Source organism: Octodon degus, unplaced genomic scaffold, assembly GCF_000260255.1.
Source record: "Octodon degus isolate 3935 unplaced genomic scaffold, OctDeg1.0 scaffold00123, whole genome shotgun sequence".
NCBI classification, from domain to species: domain Eukaryota; kingdom Metazoa; phylum Chordata; class Mammalia; order Rodentia; family Octodontidae; genus Octodon; species Octodon degus.
In genome coordinates, this window is record NW_004524699.1 from 565779 (window position 1) to 580337 (window position 14559).

Here is a 14559-nt window from a genome sequence, read left to right on the forward strand (position 1 = left end):
GCAAAGGGAACCCTGGAGCCCACAGGGTTTGTGCAGTCTCCCAGGACCTCTCTCTGGTGTTCAAGGCCTTGGGCCAAGACTCTCCCGCACCCGCGCCCCCATCAACCTTGTGCCCCAGAGGCCCCGCCTACACCGACATCACAAGGCGGAGCCCTTGCTAGCCCCACCCCGGCCGTGACGACGCGGCGGAGCCACCACCCCCGGTCCGCCGAGCTCACCCGGGCGGCGGGACGCGGAGCGCCTGGCACTGCCATGCAGGGCCCGAGTGTGACCGCGACGACGACCGCGAGCCTGAGCGCGAGCCCCCGTGTGGCGCGGCTCCCCCGGCGGAGGCGGCGGGCGCGGGGCGCGCTCTGAGGCCCGGGGGATGCGTGGCCGCGGCCATGGGCGCCGCGGCCTCCAGGAGGAGGGCACTGAGAAGCGAGGCCGTGTCCTCGGTGGCGGCCAAAGTGCGGTGAGCACGGCGGGTTGGGGCATGGGGCACGGGTGCGGCGCGGGTGCGGGGAGCTTGCTGGACCGACCTTGCCCCTGCCGCCCTGCAGCGCAGCCCGAGCGTTTGGAGAGTACCTGTCCCAGAGTCACCCTGAGAGCCGCAACGGGGCAGGTAGGCAGCACGTCTTGTGCCTGGGGTCCATCCATGGCACCCCACAGCCCCTGCCCTAGCCTGGCCCAGGCCCCGGAGGAGCTCTGATCACTCATCACCATGACACCCACCCAGCCCGGGCCGTTGGCATGGCAACAGGCCTCCTGGCACCCCCAGGGCTGGCACCACTGTCTCCGGGGGCCAGCTGGCAAGGGGGAGGGGAAGAGTTGGCACCAAGCACACGCTGTGACTGCAGGGGGGCTGTTTATTCCTGCTCCCCAGGAGCATGCACAGGTAGCAAGGCTTGTCACCCCACATCAGGCACACACAAGGGCTTCAGGCCCAGATGGGAGGACAGGGAGGCTGAAAACACCTTTCCTGAAAGCGTCAGGAAGGAACCCACTTCCAGCAGCCCAAATCCTCACATCACTTGCCCACAGTGGGCCGGGAGACTGGGAGCTCAGGCTGACCTGATGTAGGCTCAAGCACGTACCTCTGGTGCCTCTCCCCAGACCACCTGCTGGCTGACGCCTACTCTGGTCACGACGGGTCCCCCGAGATGCAGCCAGTCCCCCAAAACAAGCGCCGCCTATCCGTCGTCTCCAATGGCCGCTATGAGGGCAGCCTCTCAGATGAGGCTGTCAGTAGGAAGCCAGCTGCCGAGGCCCCCAAACCCCGTGTGTACACCATCTCCGGGGAGCCAGCGCTGCTGCCTGGTCCTGAGACTGAGGCCATTGAGCTAGCAGTGGTGAAAGGGCAGCAGCAGCGGGAGCGGCATCCTCACCACCACAGCCAGCCTCTCCGCGCCAGCCCAGGCAGCAGCCGTGAGGACATCAGCAGGCCCTGCCAGAGTTGGGAAGGTAGCCGCCAGGGCTCCAAAGAATGTCCTGCATGTGCCCAGCTGGCCCCTGGGCCCTCCCCACGGGCCTTTGGGCTGGATCAGCCAACGCTGCCAGAGGCCTCTGGCCGCCGCAAGAAGCTGGAGAGGATGTACAGCGTCGATCGAGTGTCAGGTGAGGGCTTGTCTTGGGATAGGGGAAGCCCTGGGTGGCATGCTAGGGCCAGACAGCAGCAGCACCTTGAAGCTGAGGATGGGTGGCAAATGTGTACATCAAGGAGACTTGGGATGAACCCCAAGACCACCCCAGTATGCGCTCCCTCACCTCAGTAGAGCTGGGCTGGACCTCCTGGTCAGCTTGGCCCTTATGGCCCTGGGTTCCTGAAGAGAGCACTTCCGGGAGGAGGAATCCTGGGAGGACCTTCAGTGGTGAGCAAGCAAAAAGCACGACTCCATTGGAAGATAGGGCTATCTTCAGAAGCCCTGAGGAGCTGTCTGGGACCAAGGGTTGTCCAGCTCCGCAGGCAGTGGTGTCAAAGCTGCTGTGCCCTATGGGGGTGCCCCTCAGAGCTTTAGCAGGCCTTTGCCTGGGGGAAGCAAGGTGCTGAGCGGTGTGGGTGCTGGCTTCTACCTCGTCATCCTGGAGGGATCCCAGGGGAAGGTCTAGTTCGGTATCAGAGAAGGCCCAAGACCATGTGCACAAGAGAGGGGATGAGCCCTTTTCCTAGCCAATTCTGGGAGCAGACAGGATGCCCCTCAACTGCTAGGAAGCCAAAGGGAGTTAGTTAAGCAGAGGGTCAAAGCCTCAAGTCACAGAGTTTCTGAGCATGCACAGCTGGGTGGAACCCACATGGAGATTCCAGGTATCCTGCTGTCTTGACTCAGTGGCTGTGGCCAGCCCCCAAGCCCAGTGTCCCCTTTCTAATGAGACATTCAAACTTTAAGAGGCCATCCACACTAGTCCTGGCTCCTTCTTTCTCAGATGACGTCCCCATCCGCACATGGTTCCCCAAGGAGAGCCTGTTCAGCTTCCAGACGGCAACCACAACTATGCAAGCGTGAGTCCCACAAGGGCCTGGTGCTCAGGGAACACTGGTGACCCGCTGTTCCTGAGCCTGGCAAGCCAGCTGAGCCTCTGAGACCCAGGAGGCACTCATTGCCACAGCTCACATCTTGCCTGCCTGCTCTCTGACCTATTCCTTGTTTCCCCCCTCATGGCCTCCTACCCATCCTAGACCTTGTAGTCTGTCCTCATGTCTCAGGCACTGGCTCAGGCTATAGCTGGAGCCATCATCACAGAGTATGTAGGGGTGCAGGTGTACCCTTCCGGTGTACCCCGAACCTCATTCTCTTCTGTCCTGTATGACACAGTGGTGGTAACATAAGGGCTTCGTGAGGGTCTGTCTGTTTCCCCTCCCAAGGAGGTGCCAGCACCACTCCCACATGTCCTCAGGCTGCTGTCCCTCTGCAGGACTGGCCCAGCCCAGCTGACTGGGCTTAGCGTTCGGAGCATGGGCCTAGTTCCTCAGCTAGCACTGCCGAGCAGCATCCTGCTGGTGGCTTGGTAGGGGGACCCTGCTGTTCCGTGCCAGGAGGAGAGCTCGTTTCGTGGCCCCGGGGTCTGAAGAGAGCTAGGTCTGCGCTCACTGTGTGTTCTTTCTCATGCTGCCCCTTCCTGCTGGCTTCAGCATCTCGTAAGTACTCGTGCAGGCTGTGCCTGAGGGCACAGCCATCGTCCTGGGGAGATCCTTAACCAATCCCAAGGAGGAGTGTGCAGGCCAGGGACCTGGGCTTTGGCTGAGTGCTCAGCCCGTGGGCATGTTCCCCATGAGCACTGAGGCCACAGCAGGGTCTGCGGGAGCCTGGCCTTGGGTGCCCCGCTGGGCCCTCTGCTTGTGCTCTGTCCCCTCGTCTGTGTCCCTTCTGCCTCTGGCCAAGGCAGTGCTGACTTGCCGCGGTTTCCCAGGGTGTTCAGGGGCTACGCGGAGAGGAAGCGCCGGAAACGGGAGAATGATTCCGCGTCTGTAATCCAGAGGTAGGGCCTGCCAGCTACTCGCCACCAGGGTCTGTCTCTGAGCTGCACTGGCCTGGGCCCTCCTGGCCCTGCAGACCTGACGGGGGAAGGGTGGTGGCGACCACTGGCCTGGCCCTGCTCTGGGGACGTGGCAGGCAGGGGATGCCATGTGCCCCAGGCTCCTTTCAGCCCCAGGAGCTGTACTCGGAGGGCTCATGGACAACTGCGCTGCTGCCAGCTGGCTCCCCACATCTGTCTGACCCTGGAGGCCAGAGCTGTGAGGCCATGGCAAGGCCTAGCCTCCCCTACTCCCCCTAGTGTGCCTGGGAAGCTTGTCTGTCCTTCTTGGACACTGGGCCTTAGCAGAGTACAAGGTTTGGGGAAGCGAGGACCTGCTCCCCAAGTGGGGTCAGCTCCCAGAACTGCAGTTGTACAGCAGTGTCACCCGGGCTGCTGTGCAGAAGGTAGCCCTTGGTCCCCTGAGGAGAGTGACTGAGAGGCTCAGGGTGGAGGTGGGCCCAGGGACAGAATGTTGGGAAGGGTCAGTTGCAGGCACGCCTGTGTGCACACCCTGAGAGGACCTATCCAGAGGAAAGGAAGCGTGCTCAAGAGCCTGGGCACATGCCTTTGTTCCGAGTCAAAGGGAGGCCTGAAAGAACCCTGGGGGAGGAGGCTGGGTGGGATTTGCCTGTGCACCTGCAGTGGGCAAGTGGGACCAAAGTCTAGGAGAGGGCAGGGATACCAGGAGGGGCTGAAAGTGGAGCCCTGGTAGGCCAGGGCTAGGTGAGCAGGGGCCTGCCATCACCACCCCCATTGACCGGTGCTTCTTCCCCCAGGAACTTTCGCAAACACCTGCGCATGGTTGGCAGTCGGCGGGTGAAGGCCCAGAGTAAGACCCTTGGGTGGTGGGCAGCTCTGCGCTTGGCCAAGGGGGTGCTTTGCAGGCAACTGGCAGCACTGGAAAGACCGAAGTCCCAGGACCCATTCCAGCCCTGGCCCTGCCCCACCCCACCTTCCCTGTCACCCAGGTCCCACCCCCTTGCCTGCCATGGCCCCGCCAAGGTCCTGACCTCTCCTGCCCAGCCCACAAGTGGTGTCCTTGGACCAGATCCTCACTGTGCACCAAGCTGGCCATTGGTTGCTGTCTGCCCCTGTGCCAGGCCCTGCCCACGCCGGCTTTCGGCGCTCCCCGTGCCCCACCATCCCTAGCCCGGCTCCCAGCCCTGCCACCCCACCTGATGGGGTTTTACTGTCACTGCAGCGTTCGCTGAGCGGCGCGAGCGGAGCTTCAGCCGGTCCTGGAGCGACCCCACCCCCATGAAAGCCGACACTTCCCACGACTCCCGAGACAGTAGGTGTGGGGTGGGGGCAGTCGACCCACTCCCCAGAGTCCTGAGGCCCCCGGTCTGGCCAGAGCCCCAGCATTACTTGGCTTCTGCGCTTGTGCTCTCTGAGCCTCAGTGTACCACCTGTGAGATGGGTCAGGTCACCTTGCTGACCTCCCAGGCAGGGTAACTGAGGGCTCTAGTGGCTGGGGCAGGGTACCTAGGGGCTGTGCTTGCTGCCCTCTGGGGCCTGGCGCACACCTGACAGCTGACGCTGCCCGCAGCTCACATCCTTGCACCTGGGTGTCCCCTTCTCCCCACCGGTGCCAGTGGCATTTTCCCTCACCACGGCCCTCCCACTGCCCCTAAGACCCTCCAGGACACGGCTTGTGGGCTCTGTGGGCGGCAAGGCCACTATGGCGGTGACCCCTCCTGCCTCCCAGGCAGTGACCTGCAGAGCTCACACTGCACGCTGGATGAGGCCTGTGAGGACCTGGACTGGGAAACAGAGAAGGGCCTTGAGGCCGCAGCCTGCAGCACCGAGGGCTTCCTGCCGCCCAAGGTTATGGTGAGGCCCCTGGGGTGCCTGTGGGAGGGAGCAAGGGGTGTCAGGCTCTGCCCTCCCCTGGCTGGGTGTCAGGGGCTCTGCCCTTGGCTCCTCTAGGAGAGCGTTGGGCTGCACCCTGAGCTGAGGAGAAGAGCAGCCTCCCGGAGCTCCTGCTGCCCCTGGCTGTGGGATGGGCCTGGGTGCTGAGCAGCTCTCCTGTTTCCCCAGCTCATCTCCTCCAAGGTGCCCAAAGCCGAGTACATTCCCACCATCATCCGCAGGGATGACCCCTCCATCATCCCCATCCTTTACGTGAGTGCCCTGCTGCATGATCCCTGCGCCCCTGGGCTTTGTCCCCCAGGGATTTGGTGGGGCCGCCAGGGGCTGACCCGTGGCTGCCTGTCCCCTAGGATCACGAGCACGCAACCTTCGAGGATATCCTGGGTATGTGACCTGTTGGCCTGTTCTGCCCCGTGGGGAGGGTGTCTGCACCAGCTGGTGTGGTGCTTATGCCCCCTGTCCACAGAGGAGATAGAGAAGAAGCTGAACGTGTATCACAAGGGGGCCAAGATCTGGAAGATGCTGATTTTCTGTCAGGTGGGGCCCAGCCCTCCCTTTACCCCAGGGAAGCACCAGTGTGGTGGTGGAAGGCAGCCAGGGTTGTGCCTCATGAGAGTGTGGGTGGTATACATGCGTGGCGTATGTGAACACGCAGTCTGTGTGCATGTGTGGTGTGCATGCTTCCACACAGTGTGTGCGTGGTGTCTGTGGGAGGGGCGCCTGCAGGAGTGCCTGTTGGTTGAGCGGGGCTGGACACCTCCCTCTGGCCCCTAGAAGTCTACCCACAGCCTCTTTCAGGGAGGCCCTGGACACCTCTATCTGCTGAAGAACAAGGTGGCCACCTTTGCCAAAGTGGAGAAGGAAGAGGACATGATCCAGTGAGAGGGCGGTGTCCTGGGCGGGGGAGGGCTAAGCAGTCCTAGGGCCTGGCTGAGGCCAGCTGGACCCGTGCCCCAGCAGCTTCTGGAAGCACTTGAGCCGCCTGATGAGCAAGGTGAACCCAGAGCCAAATGTCATCCACATCATGGGCTGCTACATCCTGGGGAACCCCAATGGGGAGAAGGTATGGCCAGGCCAGCAAGAGGTGCTTCCCCTGCCCTCCTGCCCTCTTGGGTCCCTTGGCTGAGCTCCCGGCTTGCCTGTCCTTACAGCTGTTCCAGAATCTCAGGAACCTCATGACTCCCTACAGGGTCGCCTTTGAGTCACCCTTGGAGCTGTCTGCCCAAGGTGAGTGAGCCCTGCCATCAGCCACGGGTGTGGGGGTCCCACCCCCCCCTGAGTCCCCGCTCTCCTGCACAGGGAAGCAGATGATCGAGACCTACTTTGACTTCCGGCTGTACCGCCTGTGGAAGAGCCGCCAGCACTCGAAGCTGCTGGACCTCGATGAGGTCCTGTAAGGGGCCGGGCCATGCCAGCTACCCCGGGGCCATGGGCACTGCACCCAGGACACATGGTCCTGGTCTTGTCCAGAGTTCTTTAGGGGCCCCAGGAGGTCACTCAGGTTTTCGTGGGTCTGGTCCTCACTGGACCCACGGCCCTAAGGCCTTGGTCCAGGCCCAGCAGACACTCAGTGGCTGGGGCACCGACCTGCTGTGCCTCGCCTGGAGGCTGCAGTGTTGAGATCCCCTCTTCGGGGTTCATAGAAATAAGTGCAATTTCTTATGCCCCTGAAACAGTCTGAAGGGAAGCAGCATTACTAGTTAACTAGTCCAGCGCTATGCTACTAGTTATGGCATAGACTACCCGGCCCAGTGTGTGTCCACGTCCTTGCTCCCTAGCCCTTCAGCCCTGCCGTATCTGATCACCAGCACCAGGATGGCCCGTCTATCAGCTTCCCCTTTTTTCCTACTCCCCCGCTCACTCTGACCTCAGCCAGTGAGGGGTGGCCAGGCAGGGGCGCTGTGGGGTGGGAGCCACTTTCGTTGGCCTTGTTTGGAGGCCTCCTCTCCGCACAGAGGCCTGGGCCTGGGCCCTGCAGGGTGAGAACCACATTGGATGCTGCCAGCCCCGGCACCCGAGGCCTGAGCCCAAGGAGCTTATGGGTGGCAGGGTCCCCAGCTCCCCTTCCCTGCCTTGCCCAGGGCCCACAGGTGGGCTCTCCTGTACATAGCTGGGGCTTGGGGGCAGGCCCCCCTTTTGCAGAGCCCAGGGCCAAGGGCACCTGGCTGTGTCCCTGGCCGGGATGGGGCTAGCTCTATACGATGTACGATACCTTAGAGTGACCATTAAACCTGATCCTCTGCTGCGGCTGTGCGTGGTCTCTGCTCAGTACCCATCAGTGCCCACTGGCCCAAAGTCACTGCAATGGCAGCTTCCTGTGCACTGTGGCCTGGCGGTGCCATGGTGGACATCAGTGTGGAGAGAGGATGGAGGGCCCATCGGGGCAGGAGAGTATGTCCCAGGAAAGGGCTGAGGATGGAGACAGTGTCCTCTTGCCACCTCCACCCCTCCCTGAGCAAGGCTGCCCACACCTTCAGGGCCCCAGTGGGCATGCAGCAGTGTGACCACAGCAGAGGCCACAGGGCATCCCCAGAACTAGTTGGCCAGGTCCCAGTGTCCAGGCCACAGGCAGGCGCCGCTGCCAGATGGCGCCCATCCTGTGGTGGGGCAGAGCCACTGGTTGGGAAGAGGAGGGGGCCGCCTGTGCAGACCCAAGTGGAGATGGGGGCCCGTCCGATGCTGCTGAGTATAGAAGCTCGTGGGATGAAACATGCAGGGTCCACACGCTTGCGCTGACTTAGGTGCCCACGCTCCCTGCGGTGACAGGAGACCGCCGTGACTCTGTTCTGTGGTCCTGTGCCTCGCCTCTGGCCTCATGGCACCCTGCAGGCTCAGGCAGGGCATGTGAGGCTGCTGGAGCAGGTGCTCCTGCCCCACAGTCCTGGGGTCACTGAGCGGGCAGGAGTCTAATCCGTGGCTTTCAAGGTTTCATCCCCGCAGCCAGCAAGGAGAGGACATCATCAGGGAAGTGGTGAGGGGAGCCAGTGCCCCCAGGCATGTGGGGACTTGGGCGGGTAGAGTGGGTGGGTGCCTGAATGCTACAAAACAGTAGGGGTGGAGACATTTGCATCACATGTAACAGTTTAAGGATTAAGCTATTACCAACTTTAATTGGTGAAGAGCTTATAGGCAGATTAGGGAAAGTAGCACCAAGAGGGCAAACGCGCCAAGATGTGATGAGACGGGCAGGAGCTGGGGCCATTGAAGGCGAGGGAAGCCTGAGCCCTGCTCAGGTTGAGAAAGGCAGCCAGGTGCCCTTTCTGCCTTGTGCAACTTGCGTGGCGAAGCTCAGACAGAGTCCTGGAAGGAGGCCGCTGCCTGCCACAGTCACACGGCACACCCAGGAGCAGCACACTAGGGCAAGAGCGGGTTGTTTGTTCCAGTGACTCAGAAGGCGAAGCTGGCTCTAGCAGCCAGAGGCCATTGGAAGCAGTGGTAAATGGTCTCAGGCTAGGAAACTCAGGAGACAGCGTGGAGGTGGTCCTCCCTGGTCGCCCTGCCACACTGGCCTCATGCTCCTGGGTGCAAAGGCCTTGAGTTGCACATGTAGATGTTCTGCACAACTCCAGACAGACACCCTGGGTGTCCCTTGCCTCTCTACCGTAGCAGAGCACCCTCCCTAGGGAGCGTGAAGGCAGCTGGGGGTGTGGTGGCTGGAAGAAGAGGAAGAGAAGCCTGGTGGGTGGGTGGGTGGGCGTGTGAGTGGTGGAGGACCGTGGGGGGGTGGCCTCACACCCTGCTGTGTGTGGTGCTTCTGCAGCTGACAGTGTGAGCAGATGGCCCTCTCTGGAACCTTCTGGCATGGGCTCAGCTCCTCTGTCACCTCTGTGTTCCCCTCCACCTCTACCTCCTAACTTGAAGGCTGGGAAGGGAGTCAGGAGCTTGGGGGGGGGGCTGGAAAATAGCAGAAAACTACCCATAGAGGTGTTGTGAGCCTATGGCCCGGCTAGTATGCACGTACCCATCACCCTAACTCAAACCTAAAGTCACACCTGACCAGAGCAGTTGATCTGGCTCTTTCCTAGACTCCCTGTGGGTACCACACAAGCCAGACCGACCCGATAATGCCCCAAAGAGTTGGAGAAGTAAAGGGACCTAAGTCCATTGCCACCAAGCCTAAGACCAGGACACCAGCAGTCTCCGTGTGGTGGAAGGAAGACCCAGAGTCTGCTCAAGGTCGAAAACATCATCACTCGGCATCTTGACCAGCCCTGCACAGGAGCTCAGCGTGAAAGGACAAAGGTGTGGAATTATCCACAAATACCCTAATGTAGCTGTACAGAAATGCTCAAAAAAGCCAGGTCAAGCACTTAACTATTAGAATAGAAAATATGTGCAAAAAATGGAGGGCCGGCAAGATAGCTGAGTAGACTAAGTGCCTGCTCAGGCAAGCACAGGTACCAGGGATCGATCTCGCACCACATGCAGTGCTGGCCCTGCCCCCAAGCACGCTGAGCCTGTAATGCCAGCACTGGGGAGGCTGAAAATAGGATCACTATGAGTTTGATCTGCGTAGTGAGACCCTGTACCAAGTAACATTAAAAAAAAAAAAAAAGATCTTAAAAAAGGAGGATATAAAGCCACATAGACATTTTAGAACTGAAAACACAGTCACCATTATTGAAAAGGCAGACAAAAGCCAGGGCTTACCAGACTCAACAGCAACTGGAGGAGGAGCAGGGGAGCCATCAGCACAGAGCTGGCCGGGGAAGATCCCTCAGAAGAAGGAACACAGATGGGGACAGGAATTAGGACAACTAGGGAGCACTCGTGGCAGTGCCCAGCCCTGGGGCCTGGGGACAGAGGGTGTGTGATAGGGGTGTCACCCTAGCTCAAGAAGCACAGGGGAGTTGAAATGCTGAGAAATTAAAGAAGGAAACACCCCAGGTCTGGTGAGGGATGAGCCCATGAATGTGGGAAGCTAAGTAGCCTTAAAGAGGACCAGCCTAGGAGATCACGTGACACATCCTCACCACATGGCTGAGTACCAAGGACGCAGGCCCACGCCGCACGCAGAGCTGCAAGGGGGCCAGAGGGATGGCACCAGCCTGGGCCTGGAGGCTACACTCAGGTCAGCGTCATCACAGGCAGCGATCCTCTGAGCAGCTACCCTGGAGCAGCAGGTGCCTTCTGCCTGCATTCACATGGGTGTCCCATCTGTGTCCCGAGCCTCCTCCCAAAAGGGCGCAGTGTGGGGCTGCTCCATCCCCAAGACTGTCCATCTACTTCCGATACTCTGCAGCCCCAGCCTCCAACAGGCATAATCCAGGGGTACCATGTCTCCACTTAGATTTGATTAATATGTGAAAACTGCCTATAGGCCCAGGCAACACTGCATCTGTCAGTGACCAAAGAATCCAGAGGAGAGCTACAAAGCAGGAAAAATGGGCTTCTGGACTCCCCTGGGGCCCCAGGAGTTCAGCCATCCTGAAGCTTTATAAACCTTGCCTTTTGCGCTGGGGAGATAGCTCAGTGGTCTAAGCATCTGCCTGGCAATTCCAAGGACCCAGGTTTGATCCCCAGTACCACATGCCATGCCAACCCCCAGAACCTTGGGTGCACCCTGCTGGCCACGGAAACCAAGCGTGGAGGCACGTGCCTGTAATCACAGCTCTGGGGAGGGTGAGACAGGAGAATCACTATGAGTCCAAGCTGCACAGCAAGACCCTGTACTAAATAAATAAAAAATTCTGGATGGTTAACAACCTAAGTTTGCAGACCAAAATTAGAGAAAAAGGAGGGATACAAGGAAAGCCAACATTTTGGCCCTAGCCTTCTAAGGTCAATTAAGACTCAGGACATATGAGAACTTGTACTGTAACGTCATGTACCTCGGTAGTGTCCCAAATTTTCTGATCAAGAAGATTATGGGGCCAAAGAGGAAAGTGATCGATGACGTAGAGTGGGCCTAAGGAGAGTCACATGGGGAGAAGACACTCTCTCAGGCATTCACAGAAAGCACATTGGCCAAGCAATGGCCATGACTCATCCACATGGCTGCACTGATAAAGGTTCTACAATCTGAGGTACAGGATCTCAGGACAAATCCTGAGGGCATTTCACTGACCTTCTCAGACCAAAAAGCTACAACTCTTGTTGCACAGGTCCTGCTTTACCTTGGTCTTAACCATCCAGTAGAAAAGTATGAAGATGAAATATAGGAAGTAAAGCCATGTTGTTATGTTGAGTTGTGGGGGACTCAGGTCAATAATTTCTGACATTGCCAGTTAAACAGAAGACCCAATGCTATTATGGGCTACTGGACTCTTTTAGAATATTTTGCTGAGTTTACACACCTATAATATTCAATAACAGAACTTAGAAAAAATGGGGCATACAGATGAATGTCCATTTTGTATCTGTGTATTCAAAGAGGTTGGGATAGATATATAGTTGCATTCTCTTAGTGAATAGAATGATTTGTTCTAATGGTGTTTGTAAATAGGATCACAAGTCCGCATCTTGTCAGCAATTAACCACTAAGAAGAATATATGTAGTGTATTATTTGTTGAAACTGTACTTCCGATTTGATTTGAAACTGTCTCATTGCTGTTTATCAATAAAACTTTGAAAAAATAAATAAATAAATAAATAATTCAAAACAAATATTAAAAAAAAAACAACTTGCCTTTTTGGGTGTAGTGGGGAAAATCCCTGTTTCTAGGCCCTCCCCAGAGGGAGTCAGGAACCAGGAACCACAGCTGGACGTATGCTGCACATCAAAAGGATGCAACTCCAAAGACCTCAGCCATGCTGGAGGCCAGCTCTGGGCTGGTGGACAGTCACCTCTGTCATTACAGAATGACCGCATCTCCCGGGGAAGCTGCCCGAGTTGGCAGGCTCTGCGGGATGCAGAGGCAGGTGTGGTCTCAGCAGATGCCCTCATGCTGCCTGGCACCGGTATGGCAGAAGAACACTGTCATCTCTGCACTGGCCCACCTCTGCTCTTCCTTGATTCTGATGCTGCTGCCTTGCCCAGTTGGCAGGGACAGCTGGTGGCTGCTGTGTGGGGCCAGCCTGCAGAAGCCTCTCACATCCTTCACTGGACAGCAGAGCAGCAGCCCATGGCCAGCTTCCTTGAGCCCTGCCATGGCCGGGTGGGGTACAGCTGCAGGCCACCCCCCTCAGGAGCTCCCCCCACCCCCTGCACTCAAGTGCCCTGTTCAGTGCCCCTCCCTCGCGTAGCTCTCCACCCACAGGGGCACACACATTGTCCTCCAACTCACCAGCAGAGGAGGTTGGCAGGACCCTCCTGGCCTCCCGGAGTGCATACTGCCATGCGGGCCTCCTGTCAGATGTCGGATGACAGCCTCTCCAGCTGCTCCTGCACCTCACCTGCCATTCTGGAGATGCCCCTCCCCACAAAGGGGCTGGAGGAAGCACCGCCGAGGCCCAGGGTCTGTCTCCCTGCGGTCCAGAGCCACGTCTGCTCCTGCTGGGGCCTATGGGGGTGGCACAGCGGCTGGGAGGCCTCTGTGTGGGAGAGTAGGAGGAGCATGGCTGGCGACATCCGACCATTTGGCAGCCTCAAGAAGTGGGTGCAGGTTCCAGCCCCTCAACTAGAGGCTCTTCACATCCCGTGTCCACCTCCCAACCCCAAGAGCCTTTGTGTGCTCCCACTGAGCAGACCCTGCCCAGGCTCAGGCTCAGGGGCTTCTGCTGAGGCTGGCCCTGTACTGGGCTGGGCATCATCCATGGTCAGACTGGCCCCAGCTCTTGGCTCTCAGAATGGCAGCTCCAGCTGAATCACAGAGAGCTGAGCCCAAGAACCCAAGGACAGTGGAACCCACAGCTGCATGTGCAGTTGGGACGTGTCTGGTCAGTGGCCCTGGCCCTGGGACTCTGTGTGAACCGTGTCCATCATGCTTTTGGGCATCGCTGCCCCATAACATCATCTTCTGGCACTACCCACACCATCCTGATGCTTCAGGCTTCCAGGTCATTCCATGAAGCAAGGCATGCTGGTAACTACCTGGAGTCTCACCCACTTGGGAGGCTGAGGCAGGAGGATCACTTGAGCTCAAGAGTTCCAGACCAGTCTGGGCAACACAGTGAGACCCTGTCTGGAAAAAATAAATCTTCCATGCTTCGAGGCTACCTCAGCCAATGTCCCCGTGCAGGTAGCCCCAGTCTGCATGCAATCCTCTGGTTGTCTCCTGGAGGTGCACACAGGCCCCATGAAGGAAGGTGTGCTGGGCTCTGCCATCTTTCCAGCCCCACCAGCAAGTCCAGTGAGATATGCTGTGTCTCCTGCGGTGTTCTTGTCTGTCTTTGTTTGATTTTTGTCCTTACAGTGCTGGGGATGAACCCAGAACCTTGTGCATGCTGGATGTGAGCTTACCATGAAGACGCCCGACCCAACTGCCTTCTGTTCCTCAGAACCAGGTAGGAAAATAGCCAGGTCAGACGTGACATCCATCACTCAGGGAAGACATGGCCCTGAGCAGGAGGTGTGTCCCAGTACTCCCGTGTGCCTCTTGGGGAAAATCCCAGAGAAATCTTTGGCTTTACTTTCTCTTAGCTGAATTACTGATCACTATTTGAGAGGTCACCCAGCCGGGCCAACTTCAGCCTCCCTACAGGTAGCCATGCTGCAGGAGCAATGATGGTTGCCTGGGTTACTTCTCAAGGCCTCAAGGCCGCTCTTTCAAAGACATTTCCTCTTCTGCCTGCAGACACCTGAGGGAAGCATGGAAGGGCACCCCATCTTACATTGGTCAGCAGAAGCTAGCCTCTGCAGGTAGACATGCTTTTGGCTGAATCTGAGATCCAGGACCACATTGGTCTGGGCTTGTCTGGCCTCTCCTCCCCTTCAGGAGTAAGGGCACTGACTCCTGCCATGACAGAAACACTGGCCTCAAGAGGAGTGGAAGGGCACTCTGTGCCTGGACGGCTGTGCCCAGACATTCCTTCCCTTCCCAGTATTCCTTTCCTGTATCTGTAGCACCTCAACCCCTTGGAGTTGGGAAGTTGATTTGGTTTATTTAGCTCACAGCTGCTTTTGTATTCTTTGGCCACTGAACAAGGTCTTTCTTCTTCCCCACATTCATTTTTCTGATACTGGAAGGATTAACTGCTGGGCTGGGCTCGGAACGCTACACATTGCCGAGCAATTGCTCTCTGCCATGTGCCTCTGTGCCCTGGAGCCAGCCGAGTGCGATCTGAGCTCCAGTAACTGTGAGCTAAGTAAA

The 14559-nt window shown here is 58.6% G+C and overlaps 1 protein-coding gene across 6 annotated transcripts; it reads left to right on the forward strand.

The window, feature by feature from the left end:
* The first annotated feature begins 215 nt into the window (after positions 1–215).
* Positions 216–10948, forward strand: Nsmf (NMDA receptor synaptonuclear signaling and neuronal migration factor). Of its 6 annotated transcripts, XR_002817907.1 has the most exons (16): positions 216–454; positions 543–604; positions 1096–1596; positions 2404–2479; positions 3388–3456; positions 4272–4324; positions 4697–4786; positions 5204–5328; positions 5536–5619; positions 5718–5751; positions 5834–5904; positions 6166–6245; positions 6328–6430; positions 6519–6594; positions 9393–9609; positions 10688–10948. XR_002817907.1 is itself a non-coding variant. In XM_023700228.1 (15 exons), the coding sequence occupies exons 1-15, from the start codon at positions 384–386 to the stop codon at positions 9464–9466; spliced, it is 1569 nt and encodes a 522-aa protein (XP_023555996.1). In that variant the 5' UTR covers positions 216–383; the 3' UTR covers positions 9467–9613. The 6 variants fall into 6 exon arrangements, 5 of the variants coding, with proteins under 5 accessions (XP_023555996.1, XP_012372195.1, XP_004640409.1 ...); XM_023700228.1 differs by lacking the exon at positions 10688–10948 and having other exon boundaries at positions 9393–9613; XM_012516741.2 differs by lacking the exons at positions 9393–9609; positions 10688–10948 and adding an exon at positions 6667–7614.
* Positions 10949–14559: the final 3611 nt, after the last annotated feature.